At 41.4% G+C, this 21,594-nt stretch overlaps 1 protein-coding gene across 3 annotated transcripts in view; it reads left to right on the top strand.

The window, feature by feature from the left end:
• The window catches only part of PAPSS1 (3'-phosphoadenosine 5'-phosphosulfate synthase 1), a 99,109-nt gene that overhangs the window by 1,023 nt on the left and 76,492 nt on the right, over positions 1–21,594 (top strand). For 2 of the 3 annotated variants that reach the window (XM_035030240.1, XM_035030242.1), the window contains exons 2-3: positions 10,930–11,044; positions 16,202–16,437. In XM_035030240.1, coding sequence (XP_034886131.1) covers positions 10,930–11,044; positions 16,202–16,437 — 351 coding nt within the window. Of the gene's footprint in view, positions 1–10,929; positions 11,045–13,717; positions 13,738–16,201; positions 16,438–21,594 lie in introns of those variants that run through there. The other variant, XM_035030243.1, reaches the window with a different exon arrangement.

The raw sequence follows: 21,594 nt of genomic DNA, 5'->3' as shown, positions 1-21,594 counted from the left end.
TCCCAGGATCGAGTCCCGCATCGGGCTCCCTGCTCGGCAGGGAGTCTGTTTCTCCCTCTAACCCTCCTCCCTCTCATGCTGTCTCTCATTCTCTCTCTCAAAAAAAAAAAAAAAAAAGAACTGCCAGTTAGATTTGATGGTCAAGTGCTGTGCTCTCAGAAGGTTGCTTCCTTCCTTAATTCTTTGATGATCAACGGCCTTAAGATTTTGTAAGTATAGAGCAGATTGCAGGGGGGAGAGGGGGAGGGGGGTGTCCAACTTCGGAGTCAGGAAAGGAAACGGTTTTAAGTTTAGATGGGTTTTTATTTCACAGTACAATACGATCACGAGGTTTAATTTTAAATGCAACCTTGCAAATCATCATTACCCTTGATGAGTCAAAGAAAAAAAAGCCATTTTAGGCAAATGTTCATTTGAAGTCGTGAATTTACCGTATCTCTTGTTACCAACGATTCTCATGTGATTCCTTTCTCCTTTTAACCTTATGTGATAAGGAGGGAAAGGAGATAAAAGGTGAATTACAACATTGGAAAGAGCACTGGACTACTGGCATGGTCGCTGGTTCCAGCTTTGCCATTTAGTAGCTGAGTGCTCTTGAGGAAAAACACTCTATGTCTTTAAACCTTAGCCGACTTAACAAGGGTGTAATAGTGTGCATTTCACTGGGCTGTTTTGAGGAGTAACGAAGATAATGAATTTGAAGGTGCGGTGAAACCAGTACCATGTAACTTAGTATTGTTCCTGTACCTTGAAGTATTTCCTAGTTAGGGAAATAGGTTGGCTAAATTAGGGTATTTACAGATAATTTCAGTTATAACATCCATAATTTATTTATTAACTTTTGCCAAATAGATGTGTGTTCTTTGTAGAGACTTGTGCTGCTCTTGGAGAAGATGAAAAATGAGGGACTCCGTGCTTGCCTTCCAGTTGCTCATGGCCTGGTTGGGCTTGTAGGTGGCATTTGCCAGGTGATGAATATCACACCACAGTGAGTGGTGTAAGACGCATTTTATTGCAATTTAGTGCAGAGGTTAGTTTATCCTGGGTGTTTGGAGAGGGTTTATGGAGGAGAAATGTGCTCAGATTTGTGAGTCAGAGAGGGACTGAAGGAATAAGGGGGCTGGGAATAAGAATTAATATTATTTTTACTCCAGGAACAATGAAGAAACCTGTTTAACTACTCGGGAGATTTTTTTTTTTTTTTTTAAGATTTTTATTTATTTATTTGAGAGAGACGGGGAGAGGTCCAGGGAGAGCGAGTGGGGGGGAGGGGCAGAGGGAGAGACTCTTCAAGCAGACTTCCTGCTGAACATGCCACCCACCGCAGGACTCAATCTCCTCACCCTGAGATCATGACCTTGGCTGAAACCAATAGTTGAACACTTAACCGACAGAGCCACCCAGGCGCTCCTACTCTGGAGAATTTTTATTGAGGAGTGGAAATAAGTTTGAATGGGTAGGGTGGGGCTAGGTTGTGCAGTTGTTAACGTTTGGTTGCTGAGTTAAGACTTAATTCCATAGGAGATTTTTGAGGATGCTAGAATTTTTAATTTTATGGGCCTTAGAAGTCTTTTTTTTGCCCCAATAGAGATGGGGCAAAAATCCCTCGTATTTCCCTTTCACATACGTAAGTTAACTAATGGACACTAGTGTGAAGAACCCATACGCCTTTAAAGTTTCCATCACATGACGAAATTGGATTTCCAGGAAGACTGGGCTACTGAGGAAATTAAATACTGCTAGAGTCCAGATGTCAAAGTCCTGGAGAACAGACAGGGTTATAGTGAGGTTTCAATGAATTAATAGATTTGAAGCATGCCTCGTGCATGAGCACTATTTAAGTTATTCTTGGTATGAATTCAAGTGTGAGGGTACAAAGGGCTGGGCTAATGTGGTAGTGGGAATAGTGGAATAGGTGCATTAAAAACATTCAAAGAAGAGTAAGAAGGAGCTGACCGGAATTAGGGGATGAAAGAGGGAGGCGGGTTAAAAGTTGATACTGAGGATTTAATCCCGGGACATGGGGAGAAAGGTAGTGACATGCTGGGAAATGGGGAAGTGATTGGGGCTAGGGTAACAGGGATGATAGTTAAACACTGAAGGAGAGTTTACTCCTCATGGTTTTACACAAGCCCTTTCCTTCTGCCTGGGATGCCTGGTAACCTTTATCACTTACTAAAATCTTCAGAGCTGTGGGCTGCTTTACCATACGGCGCGGCCTTCTGTGTGCACATACTCTTGCACGTTGCCGAATTGTTTGTGCACCCTGTATCATGTTGCACGCTGCTGTTACCATGTATTATGTAGTGAGATTTCATTACGGATGTTCTGTGTCTACACGCAGCTCATACAGCAGGATGGGGGTAAGGAGTGTGCTACAGAGTAAGCTTCGGTGCTTCCGATATTAAAAGCCTAGATAACATAAGTATCTCTGTACCGCTTAAGTTAGAGAATAAACTCCATATGTGGTAGGATTCAAATTACAGTTTTGTCATTTACCACCTGTGGGATCTTGGGCACATTACCTAACGCCTCTCTGCCTCACTGTCCTCAAAGGTAATAATGTAGTTAATAAAACATAGCTTATAGTGGAGATAATAGTGCTTACCTTCCTAGGGTTATAGTAAGGTTTAAATAAGTCACTATATTTGAAGCACGACGGTGGTGCGTGGCACATGAGCACTATTTAAGGTGTTCTTGTTATTATTTATTAATCAAAAATATTTAACACCAACTTTGTGCAAGCCTTTGTTTAGGTGCTAGGGATGCAGTGGTAAAAAGACAGAGCCCTACCTGCTCTCGTGGATATTGCATTCTGTCTGGGAAAGAGTTAATTAAAAGGCAAACAAATGAATAAGATAATTTTCCCTTTTACCAGTTCTCCGTTTTTGAGCAGTTTGTTCCTTATACTGCTAGATGCCTTTCATAGAAGGCCAGTAGCCCACTCTGGATTTTGGGGAAGACCGAGGTGGAACAGAATAGAAACAAGCATTTAGAAATGGAACATACAGCTGATGAAAAGCTGAGGAAGAGGCCAGCATATTCATTCTTCAGAACATTGGCCTGTGTTCAGGGGCAGGTATTGATCTTCCAGGGAGATGCTGCTGGAAAAATTGCCCGAAGAAGAGGGAAAGCTGGACTTCTACTAAGAATGGACTCTTAATGTTGACTAACAGTAATAACAAGAAGAGTGATGGCAAGGTCTGGATCTGTGTTGTCTAATCTGATAGCTGCCAGACACCTGTGGCAATTGAAATTTAGCTAAAACTAAGTAAAATAAAAAATTCGTTTCCTTTGCTGCATGTTCTGCACTGCCATATGTAGTTAGTGGCCAGTGGAGTATAGAACATTTTCAGGGTCTTAGAGCACTGTATTGGACAGGGCAGGTCTAGAAAGTTCCTTTGGGATAGCCGCCAACACTTTTTCCTACTCTCTATGTATTTATGGATTCATTTTTACTTTCTTTCGGGGCAAGGAAATTTCGAGAGATAGTGGCTTCTTTGGAATCATGCTTCTGGGCGATTCTGCAGACCTGGCTTCTGGCAGGGTACCAGCAGTGTTAGCCTTCCCTTAGCAGAGTTGTGTCTCTAAATGTGAATTGTGAAATAAGCTTTGCCTGGCTCTGTTACATTTGAGTTTTGAGGGGTAGTTCTCTACTCCAACGGTTCTCAACCAGGTAAAATTTTGCCACTCCGAGGGGGGTGTTTGACAATGTCTGGAGACATTTTTGATTGTTAACGTGTGCGCACGCATGCACTGTGGGGCTTTTGGCATCTGTTGGATAGAAGATGCTGCTAAACATCCCACGGTACACAGAACAGCTCCCACAACAGAATTACCTGGTTCTAGAAGTTATTAATGCTGAAATTGAGAAACACTATTTTATTCTTTGCTTTGAGTAAGAAAAAGGGAAAAAACTGCATAACTGTGAAATGCAAAATTAGTAATTTCAAGTAAAATCTAGTTGATAATACCATTTTCTCATCCACCAGCCTGGAAGTCACCGTCTTTTGCTCTGAGACAGATCAATTATTTATAGCATACCAGTGACGGAATAGTCAAACCCCAACCCTGAATTGTTTTGAAAGCAAGTTACTAAGTAAATTAAGTGAAGAGAATAATTCTTCTTTTTGGTATTTACTTAAGTGGTAATTATTTCTGTGAAATATCGTTTAAGGGTACAGTTCTTTACCAAGTGAGTTTTAACAATAAAAATAGTGGGAATATTAGACATTATCTATAGAAGTCCAGTTTCTAATTTTTAGATGAATGTAGCCATTATTCAGTCTCTTCTCTCTAGTTTTTTTCATGCTTGCATCCCTTCCCTGTGCCTTTATTTCTCATATGTTTAAGTGTACAGTTCATTGTTTTTTAGTATATTCATAGAGTTGTACAGCCATCACCAATATCTAATTTTAGAACATTTTCATTGCCCCGAAAAGAAATCCCATACCCATGAGCAGTCATTCCCCTTCCTCCCCCTTCCTCCCCCTTCCTCCTCTGTAGCTCCTGACAACCAGTAGTCTACATTCTGTCTCTGGATTTCTCTTCCAGACTTTCCTATAAATGGAATCATAAAATGTATGGCCTGTTGTGTCTGGCTTTTTAAACTTAGCATGATGTTTTCAAGGTTCCTCCATGTTGTAGCATGTTATCAAACTTCATTCCTTTAGATGGTTGGATAATATTCCACTTTATGGATATATGCTATATTTTGTTTATCCATTCGTCACTTGATGGACGTTTGAGTTATTTCTCTTCCTTGGCTATTATGGGTAATGTTGCCGTGAACATTCGTGTACACATTTTTGTATGTACTCACCTATGGTTTTAGTAGTTAATTTCAACTTCGAGGTAGATGTTAGTGTATTTCTTCTTGCCCCCCCCCCCAAAAAAAAAATTTTTTTTAAGATTTTATTTATTCATTTGATAGACACAGCGAGAGAAGGAAGTGGGAGAGGGAGAGGGAGAAGCAGGCTTCCCAAGGAGCAGGGAGCCCGATGTGCGGCTCAGTCCCAGGACCTTGGGATCGTAACCTGAGCCGAAGGCAGACGCTTAATGACTGAGCCACCCAGGTGCCCCATTCCCTGAAATGTTTATTTTATTTTATTTTATTGTATCTAAAAGGGCTCGATCACCAGATAGTCTTAGGAATCTTCTAGGAATCTCTTAGAGCTGGGTTTTCCACCTGGAGGTCATCCAGGGGCCCTTCCATTAAAGGTATTGACAATTTAAAAAATCTCCATTAATGTTTAAAGGTTACTTAATATTTAAAACAGACCCGTTGGAGAGCCGTCATGTATATACAGAGCACATGCATGATAGTTGACAGCAATTAGGAAAGCCTGCCAGTAACTTAGTTTTGATTCAGGAGGCCTGGGGTAGATTCACTTTCTGACCAGAAACATCCTTCCAGTGTTGGTGTGCAACGTGTTTCGCAGTAGCAAGTTTTTAAGTATAGCATTTTCAGATTTTCTCAGCCTCCAGGAATGTATGATCTTCTCTTTTGCTGTTCGTCTTTAGCTTGTTCAAAAGGTTAACTTCAGTTATCAGTAACTGAACTAATTGGTCAGTAACTCTGTGAAGTAAAGGCTGCTTCTCTTTGTACTTGACCATCTCTTCAACTTATTCACAGGATACTCTGCCATCTCTCCATAGTCTGTGTTGAGACATAAAAGAAACATGACTGTTAATCATTTCAGAGATTCTCTTGGAGGAGCAAACTGTTTAGCAGTCAGTTTAAGGTGGGTGGTGGGGTGGGTGATGGGTGTTGAGTCCAGAATTATGCTTGATATTTGGTGTATGCTCTGTGCTTTTACAGATTTCACTTAAGAAGGCAGAGTTGTTCATCAAATCATAGTGAACTCACAAGGCATTACAATTCTTTAAAAGACATCATAGGAGAAGTTAATTTCTCCCATAGGGAAGTGGATAAAATAAAACCACCCATGTGGAAATTAAGGTGGGTCAAAAAGGCACACAGGGCCACTTGTGTGCGTCATGACAGAAGTGTGTAGAATGTGTAGAAAATGTGCACCACAAATATCAGAGGCCTGGTGATGTTAGCCTAGTAACAGGACTGATGGTTGTTTAACCCCAAGCGTAGAAAGTGAGTAAATTCTCTTGAAATGAATTGTCCCGCTTCTGCTAAACTTAAGGTTTCTGAATGTCAGTCATCATTTCATTTGCAAGTTATACAGAGAAAACAAATCATGCTTTAAAATAAATGCCTCAGATCTAACTTTTACTGAGCACTGACTAGCACAAGGAAAGAGGTTGGGCGCTGGGGAAGACAGAACTGTAACTCAAGTGCTTGACCTACCTTCCCAAGGAAGTCAAAATATATATACATAGAAAGACAGCTGAAAGTATAAAACAGTCCCTAAAGAACAAATCATATAGGCAGTAAGTTATTACAGGGACTGCCTGGGTGTACGTACCAAGCCACATAAATATTTCTACAACCCACCCAGCCTCTTAGGAAAGAAATTGTAAGCCTGATTTCTCCATCTTGTGGAAAGAAGCTAGGCCATTGAAGACCGAGAGTAGGAGTGTGGAATTGGAAGGAAATAACTCACTCGCCCTTCAGTGACTCACTAATGTCCTTTCTTTCAGGCGGAATTATAGGAAGGATTTGGCTAGCATGGGTGGAAAAGAAGGGAAGGGGGACTGAAAGAAGATTGCTTGTGGAAGTGGCCTTTAGATTCTCAGTAAAGTTCAGGCATAATCCCACCACTTTGCCTTTCCAGTAGTTTTAAAAAATGCTCTTTGATTTATTCTGAGAAACTGGGAGGTGGGAGGTTGTAGAAAATCTTTTTTTTTTTTTTTTAAGATTGTTTTTTAATATGAAAAATCTCAAACACGCACAAACAATAAGCCTCCTTAGATTGCCATATCTGCTACCAGAGTTTTTTAAAGGTAGGATGCAAGGAACCCTGAGGTAGCATTCTTTTCTTGTGGTTAAAACAACCTGTGCTTATCTTGTATTTTCTCCAAACCACATCCTCAGCCATTTATAGCTTCTCAGATAATTTTATGCATTCTACTCAGTTTAAAAAGAAAAACAGGAGCTATTTTACAGGGCCAGAATGAATTAAAATTCATTAGATGCATGTTTCTTCTTGCCCCAAAGCAGAATAACTTGGAATAAATCCCAAAGCAAAATGACCCCAGTCAAACAGGTTCTGTCAGTGTAGGCAGCTAACTATCCAGCACCCTCCTCAAAACCACTCCCTCAACCCCCCCCTTCAGACTCCACTCCCTTCTACCCAGGCACCTGGGCTGGGAGCTGAAACTAGTGACCCATGGGAAGAGGTGTCCCTGATTCCCAAGAGGTGAGGATTTCCATGTGTGGAACCTTGTTTTTGTTTAAGATCTTGGAAATGTAGAGCTGGAAAGTAATGTTTGCTTCATTAGTTCATCGAAAAGAAATAGCTAGGGAGACCCGCGTTACAATTTTTCAGAAATGATTATTGAACATGTAGAGCATAATTTTATTGGAAATGCATTTGTTAATGCGATGATTAGTGGAGGAGGGGTACAGCTTTTGTGGTGCACCTATTCAAAGAATTGTCAGATTACCCTTTGGCCCCAGAGGATTTTCTGCAATGAGAGATAGTAGGACTCAGAAGGGCAGAGATGCTTTGTCCTGTACACTAGGAGGATCAGGGAAGGAGAGGTGGGCAAAGAGATCTGGCACCTCAGGCAGACCATTTTTAGAAAGGAGTACCATCCAGAAGTTGAAGATCTGGATAGAAATACATTCCTTTATAAAGTTCATACTTCTAAAACAAAACACCCCCCCCCCAACCCCCCCCCCTCCACAGTTCATGCTTCTATAGCTGCAAGGCTGTTTATTCCCCATTTTGAAGACCCTTGGGCCAGACTACAGCTCTAGTTGGATCCACTCCAATTGCTCCTGCTTCATTTTGTGTCCCTGATGCGGCTGCGGAAAACATGGTCCTGGTGACTGGTTTTGCTTTGAATTGATGATTGTTGGCTTCACGTGAGTCGTTACGACTGCCCAGCAACCATTCTAGATTTCCCTAGTCACTTTTTCACTCTTGTGCTCATTCTGCACACTGTGTGGAGATGCTTCCCCCAGAAGTCATCACAGGTGTTAAGTGTCCTCTTTTTTGGTGAAGCCTTGCCTGGCCACCCTGTCTGAACGTCACTTCTCTGAAATTTCTTCACAGTTTTGCTTTATTGACTTTTTCTCTTTTTGATACTTATTCCTGCCTTAACTTATTCATCTTTTCCCCCAGCTCTCCCATTAATCCAGTGGCTTTCAAACTCGAGCTTGCTTCATAATCGATTGGAGGGCTTTTTTTTTTTTTTAAGATTTTATTTATTTATTTGACAGAGAGAGAGCGCGCACAGGTAGGCAGAGAGGCAGGCAGTGGGAGAGGGAGAAGCAGGCTCTCCACTGAGCAGGGAGCTCGACGCGGGGCTCGATCCGAGGACTCTGGGATCATGACTTGAGCCGAAGGCAGATGCTTAACGACTGAGCCACCCAGGCGCCCCACGATTGGAGGGCTTTCAAATACAGAGTGTTGGGGCCTACCCCAGAGTTTCTGATTCCCTTGGCCTGGGGGCAGGACCTGATAATTTGCATTTGTAACTGTTCCCTGGAGATGCAAAAGCTGCTTCTGCAGGGGCCACACCTTGAGAACCACTGCACTAGGCGGGAGGACTAGGTAAGTCCCATGAGGACAGTGATTTTTATTGGTACTGTTCACTCTTGTTTCATCAGCACCTAGAATAATTTCAGGCATGTAGTATGCATTCAGTAAATAGTTTTGAATGAATGTTGAATAAGATAAGCAGTATCAAATACAAACACCTTTCAAAAAAATGCTGTCACATATCTATTTTATAAAGACATGCTGCTAAAAAGAACCTAAATTAGGGGCGCCTGGGTGGCTCAGTCGGTTAGGTGTCGGACTCTTGATTTTTGTTTAGGTCATAATCTTGGGATTGTGGGATAGAGCCCCATGTGGAGCTTGGTGCTCAGTGGGAGTCTGCTTGAGATTCTCTCCCTCTGCCCCCCCAACCCCCTGCCCCTGCCATATGCACGGGTGTATGCTCTCTCAAATAAATAAATAAATAAATGAATAAATATAAAAAAAGAACCTGAATTACGTTTTTCCTCCATAGGAAGATAAAATAGAGACTCTAATTCATTTTTTTGTTTTTTGTAGAAAACAGCTTTATTGAGATATAATTTGCATACATTCATCTGCTTCAAGTGTATGGTTTAAATGGTTTTTAGTATATTTACAGAGTTGTGCAGTTGTCATCACAAACAATTTTAGAGCATTTCTGTCACCCCATAAAAGATCCCTGTACCCATTAGCAGTTACTCCCCCTGCCCCTTGGCCCCTAGTCTCCCAGCCTGAGGCGATTACTAATCTGCTTTCTGTCTCTAGATTTTCCTGTTTTGGACAGTTCAAATAAATGGAATTATACCATATGTGGTCTTGGTGACTGACTTCTTTCACTTAGCTTAATGTTTTTGAGGGTCATCCAAATTGTAATGAGTTTGAGAAATTCATTCCTTTTTACAGCCAGATAATATTCCATTGAATGGATATATAAATTTTAAAGTATTTTATCTAATTTTCAATTGATGGACAATTGGGTTGTTTCCACTTTTTGGCTTTTATGAATAATGCTGCTGTGAACTTGGTATATATGTTTTATGTGGATGTGTTTTCATTTCTTGTGAGTATACATCTGTGAGTTTAATTATTTGGTCATATGGTAACTGTATATTTAACATTTTGCGAAAGTGCTGTTTTCCAAAGTGGCTCTATTATTTTACATTTTCACCAGCAAATGTATGAGGATTCTAAATTCTCAGCATTGTCACTAGCACTTGTTACTGTCTTTTTGATTATAGCCATTCTAGTGGTTTGTAGAGGTATCTCCTTGTGGTTTTGATTTGATGTGCCGTTTTCTGATGGCTAATGATACTGAAATTTTTTTTTTTTTTTTTGAGAGAGAATGGGGGTCAGAGGAGAGAGAATTCCAAGCAGGCTCCATACATCTAGTGTGGAGACCCATGTGGGGCTCAATCTCACAACCCTGAGATCGTGACCTGAGCTCAAATCAAGAGTCAGATGCTCAACTGATTGAGCCACCCAAGTGCCCCTGAACATCTTTTAATCTGCCTAATTTGTCATTTGTATTTTTTCTTTGGAGAAATGGCTATTCAGATTCTTTGAGGCCTGTGTAAATTTATGTTCTTTTTGTTTAAGAAGATAATTTGGAAGAAAAATTGCATTCCACTTTTTTTGTGGAATAACCACAAATAAACAATGCATCTCTTTTTTTTTTCCCATCGTGCATTTCATGATACCTACAGACCTTCCATACTTTGTTCAGGAGTCTGCTTAGATGCTACCTTCTTGGAGGCCTTTGTTGATCAGCCTGTCTAAAGAGGCACTCCTCCCTGATCCCTCTTTCCAGTCATACCCTGTTTTATTTTCTGTGATGCACTAGTTACTCTTTGATATTACAATAAAGTTTTATTGCTTTGTCTCCCCAGTGGAATGTAAGCTCAGTGAGGGCAGGGACCCTGTGTTTAGTTCACTTGGTAAACTGGTAGGGCCTCAGTAAATACTGGTTGAATGAATGATTCAGTGAGTGGAAGACTGGGCTCTGGAGAGCCTTCCCTTGTTATGGGAACTTCGGTCAAGCCATTTAACTTTTCTCAGGTTTAATATCTTCATTTGTAAAACCACAGGTTAAATTCAGTGGTGTATGTAAAGCATCAAAGGCCATACTAGGTACTACAAAGAAAAGAAAGCTGTTAGCTTTAATCTTTTTCTTTGCTTATGGCATGTTATACAGAACAGTGACAGCGAAGAATATGTGTTTACTTTTTAAAGGACTCAGGTGAATCAGAATTTTGTTTCTTTTTTCCAGGGGATGCAGAGAGCAACTAATGTCACCTATCAAGCTCATCATGTCAGCAGGAACAAGAGAGGTCAGGTCGTGGGGACCCGAGGTGGTTTTCGTGGTTGCACAGTTTGGCTGACAGGTACGGTCAAGAGAGAGAAATTAGTTAATTTCAAAAGTAGCCTTGAACCAGGATGAAGCGTATTTATTTAAATTCTGAGCTGTTCTTGTATTTGGAACATCACTACATGTAACTAACAATGTTGCTTAATTGTAACATATTTCCTTTTGGTAATTCCTTTTGTTCTTTACAGAATTGCTGTTGAAATAAAGGGAAAAACCCGAATGCATCTTATTTATTTATTTATTTTTTAAAGATTTTATTTATTTATTTGACAGAGAGAGACACAGCGAGAGAGGGAACACAAGCAGGGGGAGTGGGAGAGGGAGAAGCAGGCTTCCCGCAGAGCAGGGAGCCCGATGTGGAGCTTGATCCCAGGACCCTGGGATCATGACCTGAGCCGAAGGCAGACGCTTAACGACTGAGCCACCCAAGCACCCCCGTAACACATTCTTAAATTTTCATAATTCTTAATCTTAAATTTAAAATTTTCATAATTGTTTGTGTTTGAGTTCTGTAAGTAAATTGATTCTATATCCATCAACTCACCATTAGTTCTTTTATTATGGCGTTGTTCAATCATGAGCTCTTTCTCTGGGTCCAGTTTTAAGTGTTTATATTTCATCATTAAATTGTTTTTGTAAGATAGTGCTCACTGGATTTTGAATTCTCTGAGTTTTTATATTTGAGAATGTCTGCCTGTCTTTTACGACGATTTGACTGGGTAAAATATATATTTGATTTGTACTTCATACTTTTTTTGTCTTGAAGTTCTTAAAACATTATTCCACTGTCTTCTGGTATTAAATGATGTGAAGAGGTGTGAGACTAATTTGATTTTTTTTTTTTTTTTCCTTTTTAGGAGCTTTCCTTTTTTCATCTGGGTCCCAGAAAAATTGTTTCTTTTCCTTTATTTAGAAGTTTTACCTTTCTTATTTAGGCCCTTTATCAATCTGTAGTTGATTTTTGTATGTATGTGAGGGAGGGATCTATTTTCTTTTTTTTCCATGTGGATAATCGTTTGTCTCGAGCATATATTGATGAGGTCATCCTTTTTTTTGTGCAATGCCAGGTGTCATGTCACATTTCCACTTATGTGTGGATTTGTTTCTGGGCTCTCTGATCTATCCTACTGGTCGATTCCTCTTTTATTGCCACATTGTCTTACTATATATTTATAAGTCTTGAAATCCAGTGAAGTAAGTCCTCTTACCTTATTCTTCATCAGGAATATCTTAACCTTTGGCGGGGGGGGCTCTTTGCATTATTGTGTAAATTTTGTAATTGGTTTAACCAGTTCCTCGAAAATCTGGTAGGGATTTAGTTTGGGATTACATTGTATCTAAAGGTCAATTTTGTGGGCACCTGGGTGGCTCAGATGGTTAAGCGTCTGCCTTCGGCTCAGGTCATGATCCCAGGGTCCTGGGATTGAGTCCCGCATTGGGCTCTCTGCTCCTTGGGAGCCTGCTTCTCCCTCTGCCTCTCTCTCTCTCTGTCTCTCATGAATAAATAAATAAACATCTTTAAAAAAAAAAAAAATAAAGGTCAATTTTGGGGAAAATTGATCTTTACAATATTGGGTAATCCTTTCCTTGAACATGGTTTATTCCATTGATCTGACCACTTGTGATGCTTATAAATACTGTTTTTCAGATTTTTTGGTGCTTGTTTTATGATCTCGTAGATAATCAGTTTTCGTAAATACATATTTGAAAAGAACATCTATTCCCTGACATGTGCAATGTTCTACATATGTTCCTTAGATCAAGTTTGTTAATTATGTTATCAAATCTTCCGTAGCCTTTGTTGATCTTTTTTTTTTTTTTTTTTTTAAAGATTTTATTTATTTATTTGAGAGAGAGCACATGAGAGGGGGGGAGGGTCAGAGGCAGAAGCAGGCTCCCCGCCGAGCAGGGAGCCCGATGCGGGACTCTATCCCGGGACTCGAGGATCATGACCTGAGCCGAAGGCAGTCGCTTAACCAACTGAGCCACCCAGGCGCCCCTTTTTTTTTTTTGACAATATTGTTGGAAATGGAAGTAAAGATTTCTTCCCTTTTCTTGCAATTCAGTAGCTTAACCAGGATCCGTCAAGCTGTTTTGAGTTGTTTGCCATTTTCTTGGAATGCAGTTTGCTTTTTCTCAGATTTTTATTTCAGATGAACTTTCCTTTATATCTTTACATGTACTAGTGTCCCAGGGCTGCTGTAACAAACTATTTTACACAGCGGTGTGGCTTCAAACACCAGAGATTTATTCTCTTACAGTTCTGGAGGCTGGGAGTCTGAAATGACGGTTTTGGTGGGGTTAGTTCCTTCTGTAAGCTCTGAGGGAGAATCTGCTGCTGCAGGCTGCTTGCCTAGCTCCTGGAGGTTGTTAGCAGTCCTGTGTGCTCCCTGGGTTTGTAGATGTCGTGCTCCAGTCCCTGCTTTCTTTTCTTTTCTTTTTTTTTTTTTAAAGATTTTATTTATTTATTTGACAGAGACACAGCGAGAGCAGGAACACAAGCAGGGGGAGTGGGAGAGGGAGAAACAGGCCTCCCGCCGAGCAGGGAGCCCGATGCGGGACTCGATCCCAGGACCGTGGGACCATGACCTGAGCTGAAGGCAGTCGCTTAACCAACTGAGCCACCCAGGCGCCCTCCAGTCCCTGCTTTCATCCTCACATGGCCTGGTAGTGATACCCATCGCTGGATTTAGTGCCCATCCTAGTACTGTATGACCTCATTTTAATTTAACTAATTACATCCGCAAAGACCCTGTTTACAACTAAGGCCACATTCTGAGGTTCCCGGTGTGTATGAATTTGGGGGGGTGGGGAATTAGTCAGTCCAGTACATTTGGTTCCTTTTCTTCAGGTACACTGATTTTCCTTATCTAGTTTTGGATTTTCTCTCTTGTAATTGTGTATTAATTTCCTCTGCTTTAATTTCTTTGCCTTTTTGTCTGTGTTCCCTGTAATCATCATCAATGAAACTTCCTGTGTCAGTAATTAAATTTTCAGCAGTCTCTTTTTTTTTTTGTTTCTCTCTTTACTTTGTTTCAAACTAAATATATACATAAAATGAGTATATATATACACGTATGTATAAATAGGTACTTTTATTATCATTTAGGTTGTCTTGTATAAAGTCTAAGAGTTCAGGTTTCAGGATTGTTGTTTTTTTTTTTCCTTCTTCTCATACTTAGTGCTCAGCTGCTGGTTAAAAACAACAAAAGACAGAACCCCCTGCCTCCATCTGTTTGTTCAGTTATTGTTGCTGTGTAACAAATCACCCAGAACCTAGTGGTGTAAACCAACCGTTTTAATTTGCTTACCATGTTGTGGGTAAGGAATTCAGGAGGGCTCAGCGGGGTGATTTTCCCTGATGTCTAAAGGCTCACCTGCTGGAGTCGGTGATCACTAACTCGCTTGATGCTACCTGTCAGCTGGGGGCTTAGCTGGCTGAACCACCTAGTCGTGATCTTGCTAGCATGGTGGCCTCGGTATATTTAATAGCGGGCTTCTCTCAAATGGAGGGTCCAAAGAGAAACTGCGTAACAGCTTTTTCTGACCCTGCCTTGGAAGTCACACATTGTCATTTTCACTGCATTTTTTTCATGATAGGTGAATCCTAAGGCCAGCCCAGATTCAAGGGCAGGGAATTAGACTCTACCTCTTGATGTCACAGTGGCGATGTTACATGGTCAAAGAGGTTGCAGGGTGGGAAATTCTGTTGCAGCCATCTTTGGAAAATAAGATCCGCTATACAAGGTTTTTTATTTTTTATTTTTATTTTTTAGATTTAAAGAGCATGAGTGGGAGGGGCAGAGAGAGAGGGAGAGAGAAGCTCAAGCAGACCCCACACTGAGTGACCATGAGATCCTGACCTGAGTGGAAACCAAGAGTCAGATGCTCGACCTACTGTACCACCCAGGCTCCCCAACATACAAGTTTTTAATGTATAAAGCAGTTAATACTATTGATCCTCCTAACACATAATCCACTTTTTTTTTTTAAGTTAGCCTTCTACCATCATGACTTCTTTCAAAGGAATCAGTACGTGAGACTTCCGTTTTTATCTCTTGCCTCATCACTACCTTAGTTGTGAATTCTGTGCTTGCATACTCATCGAGATGGCATGTTCTAGTGCATACATACATGCTTTCCTTTTCCTTGTTGTTTAGTGAGTAAACGTCATTGGTAGAGGAAGGTGAGTTGAGGTAAGGATGTTCTTTCAAGGTTAATTATATTATAAATTGGACTCCCAGGTACTTTTATCATGGTAGTCTGTGGAATGTATTGATTCTGGGATATAGAAATAACTTTATAATGTTTATTTTTACTTACTTTTGTCCTTTTTCTTACCTCCCTAGAAATAATTTGGGCATACTACTCTGTTTTTACTTTGGCATGTAGCATTGGAATAGTGGTAATGAGAACAAAGTGAATACCCTCTGAAACTGAGTAATTTCTAGAATACCTTTGGGCATAGACAGGAGTTATTAAAAACATAAATGCTTGAGTAGGCAACGCTGTAGTCTTGGGTCAAAGTGGCGAACAGGCCTTGCAGCAACAAGCTGGTGGCTAGAGGGTATTCAGAAATGGTATCACAATGCTGGAGTTAATGCAAGATGATACAGTATATGAGAATGATGATGTGAAAGAGGCCATAAGGCTTCCTGAGAACCTGTATAACCACAGGGTGTTTCACACTGAGAGAGCACTGGATCTGACCACGAGGCAGCAGATCTTGCGTAATGAGCAGTGGACAAAATATGAGCAGGATCAATTCTACCTTGAACCCCATCTGAACGAAGTTGCTCGGCAAAGAAAATAGAGGAGTAGGCGAAGAAGTAATCATGGAGTTGAAATCTGTCGTTGCAGCTCTCCTCAAATATTTTTAAGTTGGGTAAACCTGAAATGTGCAGTTTCGAACTATTTGAGCTGCAAATGTATTACTTTAAATAAATGTCTGTTGTAATTTAGAAAACCCAAAAAACATAAATGCTTATTTTATTTGAACTACAGATGTTTTTCTAGCTAAGATGTAAATCTTATAGAGAAATGTGGGAAAAGTGTTACTGAGAGATGGCTATGAATAATGAATGTAATTAAAGCTGTGATTTAAATTCTTTATTACTATGTGGTTATCCTTCTAATGCTGCATCTGAACTGTGCTTGGACTGTTCACTTTCAGGCTTATCTGGAGCAGGAAAGACCACAGTGAGCATGGCTTTAGAGGAGTACTTGGTGTGCCATGGTATCCCATGCTACACTTTGGATGGTGACAACATTCGTCAGGGTCTCAATAAGAATCTTGGCTTCAGTCCTGAAGACAGAGAGGAGAATGTTCGACGCATTGCAGAAGTTGCTAAGCTGTTTGCAGATGCTGGCTTAGTATGCATCACGAGTTTTATATCACCTTATACTCAGGTATGTGGCTTTTGTGCTCTTGCTGTTCTCATGTCATTGAGAGTATGCTATCAGGTAGAACGAACAGTTTAAAACTGACCTGTGCTTTGAAGCTCAATGCAAATACTTTATTTTATTTTAATTATTTTAAATTAACCTACGGCATTTCTGTGCTGTGACTTTCTGAGTAAATTCAGTTTTGATAAAACCTGCTGTGACCCCTCCCTTCCCAGTATAAGCAGACTTGTTGACCTCAAGCCAGTGGCCAAATTATTTCAAGCTTGACTTTTCAATTCAGTAAACACATAGTAAATACTCAACATGTGTCCGACACCAGGGAAAGTCTTCAGTTTTTTCACATGTGCCTGACTATGGCTACTTTGCTTCTAGATCTTCGGTCTCCTCTTTTATTACATTCTTCCTCTTATTTTAGCACCATTTCACTTTTTTCGTATTTCTCTTAAAAAACCATGTTGTTTCTCACCGTGAGATTTTTTTGTTCCCCTGCCTGAAAGGCACTCTTCTTCTTCCACCGATCCTTCTCCACATCACTTGACTCCTGTTTGTGCTTTGAGACTCAGGGTAGGTGTCTCCTCCTCCTGAGTACCTTCCCTTTGTCCTTTGGGCTTTGTGGGACACCTGTCTTTGGTGCCCTTATAATTGTGCCATAATGCATTGTTTCCCTGTAACACACCATCATTCTCATATGGTATCGTTGATTGGTGGTGCTAATACAGCAGCAATAGTAGTAGTAGTGATAAAAATCATAGCAGCTAACCTTTATTGAACACCAGCTGTATACTATGAATTAACTCCTTTAGTGCTCACAGCCAGTGAAGAAGGCAGAGGTGGGGCGCCTGGGTGGCTCAGTCGGTTAAGCGTCTGACGCTTGGTTTTGTCTGAGGTCATGGTCTCAGGGTCCTGAGATTGAGTCCTGCGTCGGGTTCTGCACTTAGTGTGGAGTGTGCTTGAGATTCTCTTTTCCTCTCCCTCCCCCTCTGCCCCGCCCCCTGTTCACTCTCTCTTTCAAATAAATAAAATCTTAAAAAAAAAAAAAAAAGGCAGTGGTGAGGAGACAGGTGTAAATTACCCAGGATCACATACTGTACATGGTAGAGCAAGGATTTGCACCCAGACAGTGTCACTGGAATCCATGCTCTCACCCACCATGCCTCATAACCTCTAAAATCCACTGGCTCCTCGAAGGCTGAAACTACATCTTATTTGTCTTTATAATCTTGATGCCAGGTCCAGCTCCTGGAACACAGTAGATATTTAGTGTTTATTAAATGACAGCATAACTCAGATGTGAAAGAACAGGTGAATTACTATGTGGTTAAAGGCAGGGGCTTTGGGGCCAGAAACAGTGGGTTGGAATTCAGCTCTGCCAGTTGTTGTTATGACCTTGGCCAGTTGACTTGACTTTCATAAGCTCAGACAATGCCTACCTCATAGGGTTGCTCTGAGGATTAGGTAAATCATGCATCCAAAGCTCTCAGCGCAGTGCCTGGTGTGTGGTAAGTATTCAGTAAATATAACAAATAATAGCACAGTTCTAGTACTGTATTGTGAATTTGGATGGTTACGTAGACTTTTTTAAAAGCAACACCAAAATATGAGCTGTTAGAGTTATAGGTAAGTATCAGATGGAGTGTTAATTACAAAGATTCACTTAATTGAACCATGGCAGGAGTCCTGAAAGGTCCTGTGAGGACTAGTTACTTTTCATTTTCCTGAAACATTGGGAACAATGTTAGTATATCAGTTTAAAGTGTACTAGATAATGAAGTGTAGAAGAGAATGATAGTTTGAGTTCTTGAATCCTTGGATATGAAGTTTTCATAGTAATATAATAACTGATATTCTTGCACTTTTGGGACTTTGTGCAACTCTTGGAAGAGGAGAGAGTAACACGGGATTTGGAGAGCTGTCAGCTGGGTCTCTAAAGTACATGCTGATCTGCTTTTTGGCTCCCTTGTTTCCATAGTATGAAGTAAAATTTTGTTGATCTCATCTCTCAAAGCACTAAGAATGGGGTTTGGACTATGCTTAGGATGTGTCAAAATCTGTGATATTTGCATCAAACCATATAATAGAGGATATGTGTATTATTCCATGTCACCATTGAACTAGGGCATCTTGGTTCGCAAGGTAAACCTGATAGTTCCTAGCTAGTCTGGTGGGAACATAGAGGTGTGAACAGTTACAGTACGTTGCAGCTGGCAATGAGGTAAGTATCTATGAAAGATGCCGTGGAAGACTCACAGAGGAGGTGCTGCTTGAACTGAGTTGTGGGGAGGAATCAGAGCATACCAGTGAGAGAGGAGGGAGAAAGCTATTTCGACAGAGGAGACGGTACAGGGTCTGCAGCAGCATGGAAATGTGAGGGAATTCGATCTTTCGGGGGACTGTAGGTAGATGTAATGACTGCGGTGCAGGATGAATGTGAGGGGAGATGAAGGTAGAGCGATTTACAGAGGTTCCGATGATAAACCTTCACTGCTCAGAACTTTGCCCCACAGGGGACTAAACAGTTTGAAATTGTACTAGGGAATGCTGTCTCTGGGTTTGCATTTCAGTAAGGCCCCCTTTGAAGCCCGGAATAAGAGTGGCCTGGAGATAGGAGATGAGTGAAGAGGCTTTTGGAGTGAATTCAAGCAACAACAACGGGAATGGAAAAGAGAGGGTGCATTTGAGGGCTCTTGAGCCCGTAGCATCAGTAGGATGTGGTGCCTGGTTGATTGCTGAATTTGGGGTGAACATGAAGGACGGTGCTTTCTGAATAGAAGATGGAATGATTGAGGTAGAAAATACAGGATGGGAAGGGAGGAGATGACTATTTCTTTTTAGGTGGGTTAGGTTTGAAATCCTAGTGGCGTATCTAAGTGGGTCATTGGAACATTGGTTCTGGAGCTCAGGAGAGCTGTGTAGAATTGAGATAGATTTAGGAATCATTAACTGTAAATTGAAACCTAGTTGAAGTTGAGTATATGGAGGAGTTGTATAGAATGAGAAGAGAGCCATGGCTAGAAACTTGGAAACCCCTTCATTTAAAAGGACAGCTGGAATCAGTTAATAAGGTCACTACTTAGTCATTCTGCTACATGCTGTGGCTAATGAAAAGAGAATCAGAGTATCAGAATAAGATCTATGACAGGTATATAGTGGGTTCTCCCAGAAGCCAGAGGAAGCAAGGGCCCTCCATCATTCTGGGGATGCAGGGTGAGCTTCCTAGAGGACTGCACCACGGATCGGTGCTGTGAGATGCATATTGCTTTAGGCAGAAGAGAGGAGTGGAGGGTTTCTGGCAGGGGAGATGGCTAAGGCATAAGGCCCAAACAGCCTTTAATTACTAATAGAACATCAAGTGCAAGACTGAGAATGGTGGGGCCAGGTATAGAAGGCCTGAAGCCTCCCACTAAGAAGTTTGTGTTTTACCCTGACGGTGGTGGGGAATCTCTGTAAAGTTAGTGACATGGTTGAATTTGCATCGTCTGTCATTCAGGGGACAGTGTTAGAGTATGGCTTTGAGTAGATCAAAGCTAGAAGCCAACAGACTTTTAAAAGGGTGTAGCAATTGACCAGATGAGGAATGAGGTGAACTAGGGAGCAGGGAAGCAATGCAAACTGGGTTGGTATAATATTTAGAGGCAAAATCTGAAGGACTTTGTGACGGAATGCCAGGGGGTGGGGCTGTGGGGCAAAGGGAAGGAACCAGAACAGCTCTTGGGATTCTGGGTGAATAGTGTTGTCATCTTTGATTTGGTTGGTATAGGCGGGATTCCAGCTTGGGGGAAGAGAGAATGGACTCAATTATGGACATGCTAAGTTTGAGGTAGCTGTGGGATCTCCAGGTGGGTATATTTAGGAGGAAGCTGGAAACGTGTTTAATTTCAGGAGAGAGGGCAGGGCTCAGGCTTAAGTGTTGGTGTATATGTTGTAGTTGACATCGTGAAGGCAGCTGAGAAAAGTGCTCAAGGACTTAATGTGAGCAGTGGGTTCCTGATGGACTGTGGGCAACAGCAGTATTGGAGGGATGGGAAAGTAGGACGAGCCCAGGGGAGCATGCATTAGGAATGGTCAGGGGGTAGCATCGTCGGCATACATAGGGTTAGTAGTGTGAGATACAGCAGAAAGTCCTGTCATTTAAGGGCTGAAGAGTACCCGTGATTAAGGGATTTTGTGTGATTTGTTAGTTCTCTTGTTTTTCATGGATGAGTGACTTGTACTTGTTTGTTGCCCCGGGGAAAAAAGCTGGCCGAGAGGGCAGAGGCTGAAGATTTCAGATGGAGTAGGGATAACGGGTTGAGCAAGATCAGGGGATGGGGCTCTGGAATCTGAAGCGGGGAGTGGCAGGACTGAGCGAGACCAAGGTAGTGGGCATATAGACACGCTTATGTAGCGGAGAAGAGATGGGGCGTATTCGTGCTTCATTCGGAGCGATGAAGATGATTACTGGTTAGGGGCTTAGGGGCAGGGCAGAAAAGTAAAGTCTTGGGAATGCTTGAGATGAGAAGTGGCCACAGGAGCTTGTGTTTGGCAAGTGAATAAACCCCCCTCAGGGTTCTGAATGGTCTTCTTGGGAAGTGAAGTTGCTTTCAAGCCAGCTCAGGCTGAGGTTGAACGTGTTATGAGAGAGAGGCCTGATGCACTCCTGCATTCAGGCTGGGCTTTGGCTTTGGTTCCTCAAGAAATTTGGTGAAAAAAAATTTTTTTTTCTTAATTTTTTAAGATTTAATAATTTATTTTGTTTATTTGAGAGAGAGAGCTCACGTGAGAGAGAGCACAAGCAGGGGGCAGGGAGAGGGAGAAGCAGATTCCCCGTCAAGCAGGGAGCCTGATGTGGGGCTCGATCCCAGGACCCTGGGATCATGACCCGAGCCAAAGGGAGACGCTTAACCGACTGAGCCACCCAGGTGCCCCTTGGTGAAATTTTTTATGGGACATCTATTGTTTTCCCTCCTGGAACTCCCCAATATCTTGGATTTTTAGAATAGTATACCCTTTAAAAGAGTTACAAAGAATGGGTATATTAACCTTATAATTTCCTAGATTTAATTTTTATTCAGTTTATAGATATGTATATATTTAAAGAGTTTATTTATTAGAGCACAGCGAGGGGGGGTGCAGAGATAGAGTGAGAAGCAGACTCCTCGCTGAGCAGGGAGCCTGACTCGG

This window comes from Mirounga leonina, unplaced genomic scaffold, assembly GCF_011800145.1.
Source record: "Mirounga leonina isolate KUSES-001 unplaced genomic scaffold, KU_Mleo_1.0 Mir_357, whole genome shotgun sequence".
NCBI classification, from domain to species: domain Eukaryota; kingdom Metazoa; phylum Chordata; class Mammalia; order Carnivora; family Phocidae; genus Mirounga; species Mirounga leonina.
Note: the sequence above shows the minus strand (reverse complement) of the source record. Positions and strands in the feature narration are given on the sequence as shown.